The following is a 14878-nucleotide window of genomic DNA, read 5'->3' on the forward strand; positions in this document are numbered from 1 at the left end:
CTCGACCGGGACCTCAAACTGCACGGAGCTGACTGTCGGCGTTCAAGCAGCTTTCAGGACCGCTCCCGCAAAGCCTTCGGCGTCATCGACTGTCAGTTGGAGCACGACTTAGGGTTGTGGTCGCGCTCCAGGCAAAAGAGCCACACACGGTGCGGATCCGTCATCATCAGTCGGTTACAGGAACCGCAGGCCTTGAAACTGGGCATCCCTCGTTCACATATACGGAGTCGAAGACTCGAAACAAGAAGCCGACAAAAGTCGAGAAAAACTTAAAATGACTGAGATACCGCTTTTTTCGGATCTGCACTGGCTGGCGCAGAAAAAGAACAAACTAAAGTCAGCGCGCGAGGGCGGCGTCTAAGTAGCTGCCGCGACGTCATCCCGGCGTCCATGATGCAGACGACGGACGTGGGGCCGACAGATGCTACATTCCGACGCGCAGAGGTGCTGCAGACGAACAAATGTTCTGGATCCAGTCTGACTCCTGGGGGTAATTCTAAGGTAAGGAATCTGTAACTAACGTGTTTCTTTCAGATACACAAATTAACCTATTGGCACAAACAAGACAGCATATACAAATTAAGCAGCTGCCATACACAACCCATATAGCATTCAGTAATAAACTTGTTTAAAAGTAAATAAATTCTGTGTTGTATACGTTATTAACCACATATTTAGTCTTTGGAGTTGTCTTTCTCACAACAGTGTAGCTATTAGCAAACAGCTCAATGCCGTGGGCCATTTCATAGAAGCTTTGCACTGCTTCAAAAAATTATAAAAATCCATTTGCACTATTTTGTAATGAGGAAAGTGTCAAACTGTATTTGCATGGGGGGAAAACATGACGTAAACTGAATTTAGACTATTTTTGCTCTGCACATAATGAGAAGTAAATACAATAAAATTCAGCCGCTGTTCAGATGTTAACTGTAGGTCTGTGTTTAAGGCAAAGTTGTCTGGTTCTTAAATAAATAGCACAGTAGCACAAAATCATTTTGCCTAACTTTTTTCAAGGTATTAATCATGAATAAGGACGCCTATGCTAAAATCTCTATGAATCATTTAAAATGTCCCAATCACTTTTCCTCCAATGAAAACACTTTTCTGAGAACTAGTTGCTCTATTTGGTTGTGCACACAGAATTGTGCAATACGTGCAGCAAAAAAGGTGCCATTGGGCGGGCATGCCTTGTTTTCGGCATCGGTGCACACCTGCTGTGCTCTGACCCAATACGCATACGTAGATGTACACATAACAAAACTGATTGTGCATCGTTGCCCAGCTCAGTGGGATCATTACTCCTGCTTGAAAGAAGCAGGGCAGCTCTATTAATTACCATGCTAGCTGTTCTTCCCTAGAGGTCCGTCCTGCCAAAGATGAATTCCGGCAGGCAGTCCAGTACTGAGCTTCTCCGTGACGCAGCTCATGCATTAGCAGTGAGAAGAGTCACGACAGACAAGGGCAAAGATGTGGCCTAACGGATAGAGCGATCAACCGCGAAGCTGGGGAACTGGGTTCAAGTCTCAGCCGAGACGCTCAACATCCTGTGATTCTGGGCGATTCAGTTAATCTCCCCGTGCCTAACACAATGAATCTGTCCGTATGTAAAACGCTCTGATATCTTCAGGTCGAGTTCGCGCAACAGAAAACAAAAACAACAATGAAATTTGATGCAGACCCAAGTGAAATAAGATGCTAAGAGGCGTCGGAGAGTATTAGAAGGGCCAGTGTAATAATGGGATATGTTGGCATTTTACATAGGTTGCTCTACAGCAGGTGCTCAACGCCCATAGCACCCCCCATCGTGCGTCTCAGCCCGGGCTGCTGAAGCTCGAACTGCGGTGGGCTTAGCTGGGCAGTGTCTGGAGTCTTATCGCTGGCACTCCCAAGCTTTTCACAGGTCTTTAAAGACCATTTGCATATTTAAATATTTTTGTAAACTGGTTACTGAGGCTTGTTTTTGTCTGATTCCAGTAACCCCTGGGCCCCAACTCTGCCTATTCCTTACATTTGTATTTAACTTTTACTGCCGTAGTGTGAAAATATATTTCATGAAAAGGAATATTAAGTAGGGTTCCCAAAAGAAAAATACGAGCCATTTGTTATTTAAAGAGCCTGCAAGGCCTCCTCTTGCCAATGATAGGGGTAGAAATAAAATAGCATGTATTAGTTTGTAATGTGACTTTTCTGTCTTTGTTCCCTTCAATTACAAGTCATGGATCATTCAGGCAGCCCTAGAACACAATTAAAAAAGCTTTATATTTATATTTGCTGTTCCAAGTATGCACAGATAAGGGCTGAAAATAGGCTTTAGGTGACTGCTTATTTTTGTACAGCCTGGGTCATCAATATAATAAGCTGGCAACCGTAACCACAAGACTGGAAGTTTGTTGCAGGATGAGCACAATATTTATTTCCTACACCCTCGATCCCTGAACAAGGCCGAACTTGGAAAGCAAACCGACCTTGGCAATTGAGTAGGGCGGGCTGCTGGGGTGGGGGTGCGTGTGGGAAACACTGCAGCAGCTTTTGGTACATGGGGTGATATTGCAACACTGCTGCAAAACTGTCCCGCTGTACCAAAACCGGCTACCACCAGTCCAAAAACGGCTCCCACCATTCCTGCCCACTGAGAAAATGCCCTGTGCCCGCTACGGCTAGTCCGACCCTGACCCTGAATAATGCCATAATAGCAATAGTTTAACTTATATCTGATACCCTTCGCCAGCCCTCAATAACATGCTGAGTTACGTTAAGTGTCTGGGAATGCGCCCTGCATTCAGACAACTCACTCCTCATTCTCGACCTTCCCTTTCACACTCACCCTTCACTCACAGGGATCACAATGCACTCACGCCATTCACCCTGCACTCCCAGTCATCAACTCGCACAGTTCTCCCTCCACTTAGCCTGCGAACACATGAGCCCACCGCTCACTCAGCACTCATAGTGATCACTCTGTACTCACAATACACTTGCGCTGTTCACCCTGTACCTCACCCTGTAGTAACACAAGCACACTACTCAGCGTGCACTCATGTGACTCTTTATTCACCTGTCCCCCTAACTGCTCACTCTGTAATTTCATTCAAACAAGCCCATCACTAACCATACATTATTTTGTCTGCACTTACATTCGCACTCAAATTCATATGGTCACCTCAATCACCCTGCAGTCACTTCTCTCACCCTACTCTCACACTGTTGCATCAGTTCTATAGTCCCTAGCTTAGGTATTCTACCTAGTATCAGGGGAACCCCCAAATATGTACAGTTGTTTACTGCACATTCCATTGGGATTGCTTTGTCAAAATAAGTGTCCCCTTCCCATTGGAAACCGAACAAGTGGAAGCTAGGCGAGTGGACCGGGAGAAGTCGGAATGCGGACTCAATATCGGCCTTTGCCATGAGGGCTCCCTAGCCTATCGCCTTTACTAGGTCGATGGCGTATTCTACTTTTGTGTAACCCACTGAACATGCCTCTGTGCTGCGCCCATCTTTAACCGGCTCACACTCAGGGAAGGAGAGGTGGTGAATAAGCCTGAACTGACTTTTTTCTTTTTTAGGAACTAACCCCAAGTCATATTCCAACCATGCATCCCCCGGGAATCGTCTATGTGCCCCGTGTATAACGACTTCATACAGCCAGAGGTCCGCTGCACTGAATGGGAATTTTTCAACAATAATGCAGGCCATAATTCTGAATGCGTCTAACCAGTCATCAAAATTCATTTCCTTCCTCTCCCTTCTCCTTTTCCTCCTGTCTTCCTCCTTCTGGTCACATTAGGTCAAGTACAACCCATCCAACTGAATCTCTAATAACGAGAAAATGTCAATAAATTCCTTCCACCATATCCTTTCCTTCACCACCAAGGAGATGAGGTTTGCCAACTGAGTGGCCCTTGTGGTCATTGACAAGGAGCCCGGTGATAGCCAGTGCATGCCTCTGGAGCCTGGCCTGATCATGCTGGGATGCCCACCCTGCTTGCGCTGTCCCATGCCACAAGGGGGGAAGGGGGGATCCTGACACCACACTTGTCTCCTGTAAGCCCAGGCCCAATCGTCCGAGGCCACCCAACCCACTGGCCTGGCCTATCTGTAGCCCCTGCCGCGAGCAACCTGGATCCACCAGGTGACAAGGTAGCCCTGATATTCCACTTTGTGGCTGAGTGCCCATTGCCCCAGACCCCTGTGCGCCCAAGCCATTGAGCATCAATGGTGCAAACGATTTTAAGCATTCCTGTACAATCGCACTGATATGTTCACCACTTGTTGCTGCGCTGTGCGACACAAAAACATCAGTGCACATCACAGAAAGTCTCTTTCAACCATGTGCTGTAAGCACGCACGGACACGATTTCTTTGTCCAAAGGAATCACGTGGTGTAGCCAAAATCCAAACTTTATTTCTTTTAAAACACGGTTCTTGACAGCAGACGCGCGTTTCGCCCCCTATGGGCTTTCTCAAGGCAAATCTCCAATTTGTACAGTACTTTGTCTCCCAATACTTGTGTAGTCCACGCTCCCTTAAAGGGAAGTCCGCCCAATATATATAATCCAATTCTAGTGGTACACTATCAGAGGTTGCGGTTTTCCTCATTTATTTTCAATGTGGAGCCATGATAAGTTCCAGCATATACTCCAAAGAATATCTCCAACCGAAATTACACCACAACCAGGTTGTACAAATTGGATATGTGCACTGATGTTATAGTGTCGCACATGGATGTGACAATCTGCAACACGGCTGTGGGGCGGTTTGTACATGGTTAATGCTTAAGGAGGAAAAGCATTTTACATCAAGTTTGCACTCAAAAAATAATATATATCTACAATTACTTTTCTGGATCACAAAGAGACAAATGTTGATGTGCAGATCGAAAATAGCAAACTCCTCCTTCTTTAGTTAATGTACTTGTTGCTGCGCGGTTGGCTTCTTTGCTGGTACCTGGAGTCACAGGGATTGCTGCAGGTCGGCCCTCTTGCACCCTTTCTTCGCTGCTGTCTTCCTTGGTGTTTTTGCTGGGGCTCTCTGCAGTTTCCTGGGTGCTGGTCGGCAACCTTCCTCCCGTTGCCCTCCTGTACTCTGCTTGCTTGTCCCTTCACCGGGTCCTGGTCCATGTGTGACTGCAACCAGTTGGTACTGTGAAGTTCGGACACCGTCCTTATTTGCTGCAATAATTCGCCCAACTTTCCCGGTTGTTCACCTAGATTCTGGTTCTCCATCCCAGGTATTGTGGCTGCAAGTCCGGCCAGTCGCTTGTCGTGTGAAAGGTGGGTCACGTCACCCGCTGTTTTGGGCTGTCCCTAGCTCGCACTGCGGACTTGAGTCCGGCAGGGTGCAGCCGCTCACTTTATGCACCAAACTCTCGCAAATATCTCTTGACTCTTGTTTGTTTGTTTTCTTTGTTTAATTCAGCCGGATGCTGCCACTTTCCTTTTTCACCCTGCACTCACTCCAATGTCTCCTGTTTCTTTTTTTTTTACTTCAGCGGGGTGTAGCGGCTCGTTTTATGAACCAAATTTGCTAAAGTGATCCCTTCGACCTGTTTCCTGTTTCCTGGGGAAGTTGTCTCCTTTCGTGGGTAAGTCTCGCTTCAACACTTCTTTGGTTGCACCTCTCGCATTTTCTTTTTGGTGCACTACTCCCCCACAGGTCCACGGTGTCTGCTCAGTGAGCTCTGCAGTCGGGATCGGTGCCTTATAAGCCCCCTTTGCCTTTGTCTGAGTAGGCGGCTTCCCCCCATTGGGGGGGTTCAATGGTTGCCTGGCACCTCCCATTGGCCAGGTGTTTCAGCGCCACCACGGCGCACTTTCACTAGCAAGGGGTAGCCCCCTCCTGCTTCTATGCGCTTCACAGCGGCCCACACCAGATTTTTCAGAGCCCTGGCGGAAGGCAAAGCGCCGGACCTCAAGGCCCCCTGCGGGGGAGTCACATGCAAATTCGCCACTTCCTTTTTATAAATGCATGATCCTTACACTCCCTCTTCTCAACCCTCCATCCTCCCTCTATCTTAAATGCTCTCCTCTATAACAAATTTCATTCACACCCATATTTGTTTGTCATCTGATACCCTGCTCTCACTATCCTTCTTACTTCCCTCAAGCTCACCATACACTTTTCTTGATAGTCATCTCACTATTGTATTGCATACTCTACTTTCTCACACCTTCATTTCACATGTCTTCAAGTATAACCTGCTCAGTGTTTTTTTCCAAGCCCCTCTTTTCTGTCCTACAACATTCTTTTACCATCCTATTTTCACTCACACCCACACCTCTCAGTGTAATGCTTTTCTCAGAAACACAGGCACATTCTATTCCCTCTTTAGAATCCTCCTTTCTCTCACAAACTTTTAGCCCCTCTCACACACTACCTCTAATACACTAAGCTATCCCTTGTTCGATCATTCTCCTTCTCACAAGAACTTTCACTTTTGTTGTGAATGCTGGTGAAAACAAAGTGTGTGCCACAGTGTTGGCAATACCGACTTGGAGGCCCAACTGATGAGTTCTGAAGAGGAAGTCTTATGCAGGATTGTAGACTTGAAACTTGGATATTTAGTTGGGAAACTAGAGCAAAATGAAAGTTTGAGGGCTATTTCAGAAATTTCTGGAGTTTATGCTGTTTCTCTGATTTTCTAAGTACTGAAAACAGCTATTACCTATGGTTATTGTTATGTGGAGAACCCCAGCTGCAGTCGAAGACCTTGATTACAATTTGGGCAGTTAATTAAGTTTACGTACGGGACAAAATTAAGAGTTTACACATCCGATAATTACTAAATGTGTTAAATAACCCAACATGAGTGAAAAAACCCAACATTCGTTAAATGTATGCAGGTTAAAAAGGTTTAAACTCCAAAATCCACAAATTATTTCCACATAATTCGTAATGGGTGCTATTTATCGCATCCAAGACCTCATGGTATCGTTATGTACCAGATGTGATATTTAGCACCTTTACTTGTAATCAGGCCCTAAGTAACTATACTCAAAGAGGCATGCAGGTGTCAAACCCTTCAAAGAGGTGCTCAAGGCATGCACAACAGGCGTCGTGCACTCGCAGCCTTGGTACTGCACCTGTTCAAAACGTTGAGCGCACCAGTGCGCACAACTATGGGAATGTGATGGCGTAGTACACTGTGGGGGAGTGCACAACAAGCAAATGCGACACAAGTCTGGCATGGGTGTGGAAGAGCTGGTTGTAGCCAGGTCGACGTCTCATCCCACTTCCTTGTTAACTATGCTGAAGGCACAGAGGGGACTTTAAAATGTATGCATCCGCTTTTGAATGGAAGCCGATTGAAAACAAGGTGGCATTTTCCCTCAAACTAAAAATACCTGCAAGCAGCTCATGCAGGCGCCCTCTCTAGCGTTTCTCGCCCCTTAATGCTAGGTTTCCGTTGCTTTATTATGGGGATGAGTCAGCCTAGGTGCCATTGCAGCTGTGTTCTTTTCAGAGCTTGTCTGACTTAAATCACTTCTGCAACTCTTCCATTGCTCGTCCAATCAAAGGAAAAGTGAGTAAAAAAGAAACGTACACAAATCTCATCAAACTTGCCAAAATCCAGGGTGCCATATCTGTCGATGGGTGGGCGGAGGTACTCGCAGTAGTCCATGCTCTTGACCACCTCCAGCTGCCGCTCGCAGCACACATACGCCAGACGGGTCTGAATCTCGGCCATGTTCAGCACCTGCAAGACAAGGGAACACAGATCAACATGTGGACTTGGATTATTTCGGAAGATACTTGGCTGTAACCATTCCTCACCTCTCCGGCTTATCCCCAGCACGCTTGTTCTGGTCTATGGTGTATCCATGAGGACCACCTAAGCCATTTTGTTCTGTACATTTGTGAAGCATATTGAGATACTCACTTCTATGAAACAAAACAATCCCCCCCCCGCAACGCCCCCCAAATGGGCGGGTACATCATAACAATATAGTGCAGGGGTATTCAAACTGTGGGGCGCGACCCCCAGGGGGGCCGTGGAGGGATGCAAAGGGGGTCGCACCTTCACAGTGTCACTTCTGCCTCCAGGGCTTTAGCCCCCCTCCTCCCCCATCCTGTCTCAGCCCGGGCTACTGCAGTGCAGCTCGCGCTCCTGGAGCCTCGGCTGGGCAGTGTCTGGAGTCTTATCTCCGGCCGAGTTTTTCACAGGTCTTTAAAGACCATTAGCATATTTTCATGCCTTTGTTAACTGATTACCAAAGCTTCGTTTTTTTATGGTTCCAGTACCCCCTGGGCCCTCACTCTGCCTATTCATTACATTTGTATTTTTTTTTTTGAAAACCTTTATTGTGCATCAAATCAGGACAAATACGGGCCTACAACCTTCCGGCCGGCCACGAAAACTGTTGAGCGCTAATGCAACTTTACGGCGACACAGTAATATCTCTCGTTATAGGCAAGCATTAGAGGGGTTACACTGTAATTACCATATTACCATGTCTCAGGATCGGTGAAGGTTAATTTTAAAGGTTTTCATCGCAACAATTAAGATCAGGTCATACTACACCGTACTTATACAAACAAGAAAGAAGAAACTAGGTCCATGTAGGTGGGACTCGACAACAGACACCCGTACCAATCAGTGCGACTAGCAACACGCAAGTCCCAGCCAGAGGATGGCCACACATTATGCACACCCCTAGAGAGGACGCAACATCCCAGCTAACACCGCGCTACCACCCATCCCCCAGGGCCTAACACGGGCCTAAAAAAGGGAGAAATTATATAAGAACAAAAGGCGCCATAGAAAGAAAACACGAACTAAAATATACCCCCCCACTCTACACACATGCAGAGGCTACGGCCTACCCCCCCCCCCTAGCAGAGTGTTTTATCTCCCCAAAAACCCGAAATGTAGTAAGAGAAGAGAAATTGAGAAGAAGTAAGAAAAGAGAAAAGGAAAGAGAAAAAGAAATACAATTCACATAAGACCGGAGGAGAGCAAATGAAATATATCCAACTCAATTAACATACCGTTCCCTGGCCGCCCCCACCCCGACCCCAAGACCAGTACAATACCAATATTCAAATCCCCGGCAGTCCGTCATCAACCCAGCAGCAGAAGAGAGACAGTCCTGGTCCAGGAGGGTGCATCCTCAACCCTGTCCCCTACGGTGCGGTGTAACGGTACAATCCAGCTGCACGATAGACCTCTTGAAAGGTGGGAACGAACAAAGGGACCACAGCTGAGTGAGGGAACGATCACCAAAGTCCATCTCGGACGCAGTAGTGTGGTCCACGATCGTGGCAGATGATCCATAGCACGGCAGCAGTGCATCAGAGGCAGCCAGTCCACACGGCAATGATCGCTTCAGGGTGGGAGACGGAGGTCCGCCAGTAGCCCCCGAGGCAGTCCTCAGGCGTGGCGTCCCGCAGCGCCGCCCAAGCCAGTCCATCTCTGCAGATAGTTTGTGTTCCTTCAGGGGTGTCCCCACCAGCACTCCAGCAATGACTGGGTCACGCGACCGCAGCGGCTCGATGGCGACGGTGGTGAGGGAGCCATGGATAGCAGCTGTAGGGTGTGGCGCAGCGTCCCGCATGCAAATAGACTGGGGGGCATCAGGCAGAGTAGCATCCATCCGAGCCCCCAATTCACCGGCAACATTACGCATGGCGGACCTGAGGTCGTCCAGGGCGCTCAGGATATCACCAAGATGCAAGGGCGCCTCAAAGGGCAGGGACGCAACCCCCTCCAAAACTCGAGCATGGCAAAAGAGAGGTAGACCCACTGGTCGTTTACCCACGCTCTCGGCGAACCTTCTTGCACTCTGCCGGGTCGAGGCACGATGTAAGCGGTTGAGGGGCACAGGGGCAGCAAACTCCATCCCGTAACAGTTGTGGAGTGGCTCGGGCCGACGCCCGCGTCCCACCAGCAGCCCTGGGCTTATAACTGCAGGAGCCGAGAGCAGGCAGCAAGATGGCGCTCGCAGCAACTTCAAGGGAAACAATGTTGCGGAGGAGCCGTCTCGGGACTGTGGAGCAGATACCTTGTAGCTCCGGTTGCGGCGGTGTCCGGGATCAGGAGTATCAGAGCCAGGTACAGAGGAGGAGGCGCTGCCGACAGGGCACTACAGCCGGCTCAGCACGACCTGTAATGGCCGCCGTCACTGTGCACGGGGCCGGCCGTCCCCACAAGACAAAGACCCGGGCTGCACTGATCGGCGTCCGGAAGGGTGGAGGCGTCCCGGGGCTTCTGCTGCCGGGATCGAGGAAAGGAGCACATCGGCGTGACCGGGTTTGCCTCCCGGTTCCGCTGTCGTAGCGCAGAGCTCTAGAAGGAGGCAGGATAGCGCGGAAACCGGGAGGATGGCAGCAGGGTCAGCGGAGCCGAGGAGTCAGGCGGCCATCGCGGTTGCTAGCTAGGCTCCTCCCCCCTACATTTGTATTTTTACACTTACTGCTGTAGTGTGAGAATGCATTTAATGAAAAGAAATATAAAGTTGGGTTGCCAAAAGAAACATGCCTGCTATGTGTTGTTTAAAGATCCTGCAGAGACCTGCTCTTGACACTAAATTGAGTTATAAATAAAAAAGTATGTATTAATTAGTTATGTGACTTTTCTGTCTTTATTCTCTTTAATTATTAGGCATGGATCATTGAACAAGTAGGAAGAAGCTCTCCCGCCTAGGGAGAGAACACCCCTGCGCACAACTTCAGAAAGACCCAGAGGTCTAGTTCAATAAACTGTTGTTCAACAATCTGTGTTCACATCAGAAAAAGTTCAAATTTGCAGGTTTATTCAAGGTCATTAATGATGTCATTGCATGTCAGCAATTGTAATCCAAATCAGGGTACATAAATTCAGGCGTGTTTTCTCATCACACAACCCAATGAGCTCAGCTGAGGGAAGTTTTGGAGGTGTTAGAGAGAAGGAGCCTGTGGTGCCTGGGGACAGCAGAGTAATCCACTGACGATGGGCTTTGCCCGAAATGCATTGGGTTGTGTGATGAGAAAACACGCCTGAATTTATGTACCCTGATTTGGATTACAATTGCTGACATGCAATGACATCATTAATGACCTTGAATAAACCTGCAAATTTGAACTTTTTCTGATGTGAACACAGATTGTTGAACAACAGTTTATTGAACTAGACCTCTGGGTCTTTCTGAAGTTGTGCGCAGGGGTGTTCTCTCCCTAGGCGGGAGAGCTTCTTCCTACTTGTTCATTTCACACTGCCTGGCCAGACAGTGTTTTCCCCCCGCTGCACACGAGAATTCTTTACAACTCCATCATTTGGTTTACCATAGCTGTGCGAGCTCCACAATATTTATACATTTCTGCATGGATCATTGAGGCATCCCTAAACACAATTAAAAGTGCTTTCTATTTATATTTGCTGTTCTAAATATTCACAGATAAGTGCAAAAAATACAGCTGTAGGTGACTGCTTATTTCTGGGCCATCAAAATAATGAGCCGGTAACCCTAATCATTAGCCTGGAAGTTTGTTGCAGGATAAGCACATTATTTATTTCCTCCACCCTCGAACCCTGATTAATGACATTATAGTAATAGTTTAACTTAGATCTGAAACCCTACGCTTCAAGTTTCTGGGAATGCACCCTGCTTTCAGACTACTCACTTCTCATTCTCGCCTTCACTTTCACGTTCACCCTGCACTCCCAGCGATCACAACGCACTCACACTGATCACCATGCACTCACATTGATCACCATGCACTCATAGCAATCACCATGCACTCATAGCAATCACCATGCACTCATAGCAATCACCATGCACTCATAGCAATCACCATGCCCTCACACTGATCACCATGCACTCACACTGATCACCATGCACTCACACTGATCACCATGCACTCACAGCAATCACCATGCACTCACAGCAATCACAATGCACTCACAATGCACTCACAGCAATCACAATGCACTCACACTGATCACCATGCGCTCACACTGATCACCCACTCACTCTGCACTCACACTGATCACAATGCACTCACAGTGATCATAATGTACTCACAGTGATCACAGTGCACTCACACTGATCACCATGCACTCACAACATTCACACGCTCACCCTGCTCTCACAGTTATCACTCTGCACTAAAAATTTGCAAGCATTGTTCACTCTGTATCCCACCCTGCAGTCACACGAGCACACTTCTCACCCTGCACTCATGTGACACTTCACTCACCTGTCCCCCCTTACTGCTCAATCTGTAGCTCACTCAAACAAGGCCATCACTAACCATGCACTAATTCGTCCCACTCTGCACTTACAGCCGAACCCAAATTCATATGGTCACCTCACTCACCCTGCAGTCACTCCTTTTACCCTACTCTCACACTGTTGCATTGCTCACCATGCAGTCACATGGGCACTCTTGTCACCCACACAGTGCAGAAGGTTAAAGTGCCTGGTACAAAGAAGATGTACCATGCACATCACAGAACTGAGTGTGAGTAAACTATGAGTAGCGCTATAAAAAAATGAAATGTTTGTCAGACAGGTGCTATAGAGAGATGAGGTGTATTGTTGGTGAGTGGTAGTGAGGGAATTCATGGAGAAGGTGGAAAGACTGTTGCACCGTGTACGATCAGTGCTTCGACAAGCCCTGGCTAGGAGTGTTAACCCCCCCCCTCCCACCCCCCCCCCCCTCGAAGTTCGGGTCTAGTGGACCCCCTGCTTCTGCCTATTATTTACATTTGTAGTGCGCTACTGTTACCAAAAGGAGTCCTGGGGCTAATAACCATCTGCTGCAATGTGAGAGAGGGATCCGGTGTTGGGAGAGGAGAGAAGAGAGGGATGGAAGGAAGGGGGTGAGAGGAAAGGGGCATGGGTGAACTGCTTAACTCTGCACAAGACCGCCACGGTTTGAATGCACCCTTGCTGCTCCCGGCCATGGCCAGGTGAGCTTCTAATGTGGCAGCGCGTATTCCTGCGGATTGGGAGGCCCTTCACAGAGGTTGACTAGACATCTTTCTGATGTTAATTGCTGTATTCTGGTTATAAACTGGTACTGATGGGGTGAAATCTTTCCTCAGTATTACTGTGTTTAAAAAAATTATAAATAATAAACCAATGCTACCCCAAAATACGCAGCATCACAGAACATTATTTGCATTTTCTTCTCAAACAATCTAGTCAAGCCTGTCGCATAATTTGGTCCTCACCTTCCTCATAACCTAGAGGTTTAGAAATTTTTGTCAGGAGGGGTCCTTACGCTTGAAAATGTTGACAGGGGGGTCTCAGCATCGAAAAGTTTGAAGACCTCTGATATAGGGACGTAGCCTGGCTACCAGTGAAACAGGAAAGTAACAAATGCGTTTACTGCATATTGCATTCAGTGGATTTCACGCGTTGATTGCCAGGCAGGGCTGCCCATAGGGAGCAGAGTTTCAAAGAAGAAGCTTAACAAAGCAGATGTCTTATGAGAACATCTGTCCAGGTGTCCCTGTGCACACAGAAAGGTTACAGATGAATCTCCACGAGGCAGATTTTGTATTTTCGGTCAGAGCACATAGTCTGTGTGTTGTGACATTTTATGACAGATATGTATGTTAGTGACTGCATCCCTTGTATCATGACCACGTTATCCTTTCAGTCTATATCGTGCGCTGTAATAGTATATATTAAGATAAAATGTTAAAAAATGCCTAATTATAAAATGGTAGAGTCAAAGGCACAATGATTTCGACAGAGCATTGATTGCAATACTACATATAGACTCCCCCCCCGCACCCCCAACACCGTCCCCCAGAAGGGTATCGGGGGTCTTTACCCAGAACAGAGTAAGAGCGCTGCTTAATTTGTAAACTAATAAGAAGCCAGCCGACATGCTGTCAGATGTTGTGGATGCGGAGTACGACGGCTGCAGAGTCCTTATTTCTCCTCCTGTCTCTTCCTTCCACCAGCACACTCTCCCTGCTGCTTTAGTTCACTCCTGCAGGCTCTTTTTATCATCGCCTTTTCTGCCTCTCTCCTCCTTTCCTGCATCTCTCTTGCTGGATCAGTCAGATAATTCCAAATAAATTTTGGTTCCCAAAGTGAGTGCCAGTGGGCCCCACCAGATCAAATTAAGCGCTGGATAAGAGAGTATGGTGACCACACCCTAAAAGTACAGCACTGAAGAAAAGGAGAGACTGGGACCGTGAAGGTGGGAGTGAGAGGGAAGAAAGGCAAGGAGTGCAGGGGACGCAGACGGGCAGTTTCACAGCGCTGACTCGAGAGACCTTCATTTCACAAAGGAGAAAGAGTTCCTCCTTCTCAGCTCTAGACCCGCCAGAGAAGCAGAAAGACTTAGAAAGAAAACTAAACTTGTTTTAATGGAAAATACGGAAAGCGAAACAGGCCAATTTTAGTTGATCCAGCACTTATGAGCTAACCAGTGCAATCAATCAAGAACCAGGAGATTATGCAACAGTTTCCTTCCGCCTGTGGAGAGACACAAAGGCCTTTTTTACAAGGGGACAGCTAAAATATCCAGGTTCTACTCCCCTGCAACTACTCTTACCGGGGGTCTCAGTAATTTTGGGAGTCTGGAAATAACGGGGATTATAAGATTTTGGGAAAGAACATGCAGGAATTAGTGATTCCTGCGGATTCCAGCGTTTTTTGCCTAGCTTTAATAATAATAATAATTTGTATTGTTTAACAATGTTACGTTACAATTCATGGAAATGTACAAATTAAACATTGTAACTTTGTTTTGCTGGAACAATATAAATAGCCTTGAGAGAGCCCTGGTCTTACTCGCCACACAGGGCGAAACACGCGTCGGCTGTTCTTTTTTTTTTTACCAAGTTTTCTATGAAAAACTTATAATGAGTGAAATGGACTCAATAGAGTGACAAATAAAAATAACTATTTTCACTCAAACCTACATGTATTGTGTTACA

At 47.3% G+C, this 14878-nt stretch overlaps 1 protein-coding gene across 1 annotated transcript in view; it reads right to left on the reverse strand.

The window, feature by feature from the left end:
- The window catches only part of PNPLA7 (patatin like domain 7, lysophospholipase), a 1710105-nt gene that overhangs the window by 188377 nt on the left and 1506850 nt on the right, over positions 1-14878 (reverse strand). The window contains exon 32 of the mRNA XM_086921192.1: positions 7544-7696. Coding sequence (XP_086777318.1) covers positions 7544-7696 — 153 coding nt within the window. The remainder of the gene's footprint in view (positions 1-7543; positions 7697-14878) is intronic.

This window comes from Lissotriton vulgaris, chromosome 5 (genome assembly GCF_964263255.1).
Source record: "Lissotriton vulgaris chromosome 5, aLisVul1.2, whole genome shotgun sequence".
In the NCBI taxonomy this organism is placed as follows: Eukaryota; Metazoa; Chordata; class Amphibia; order Caudata; family Salamandridae; genus Lissotriton; species Lissotriton vulgaris.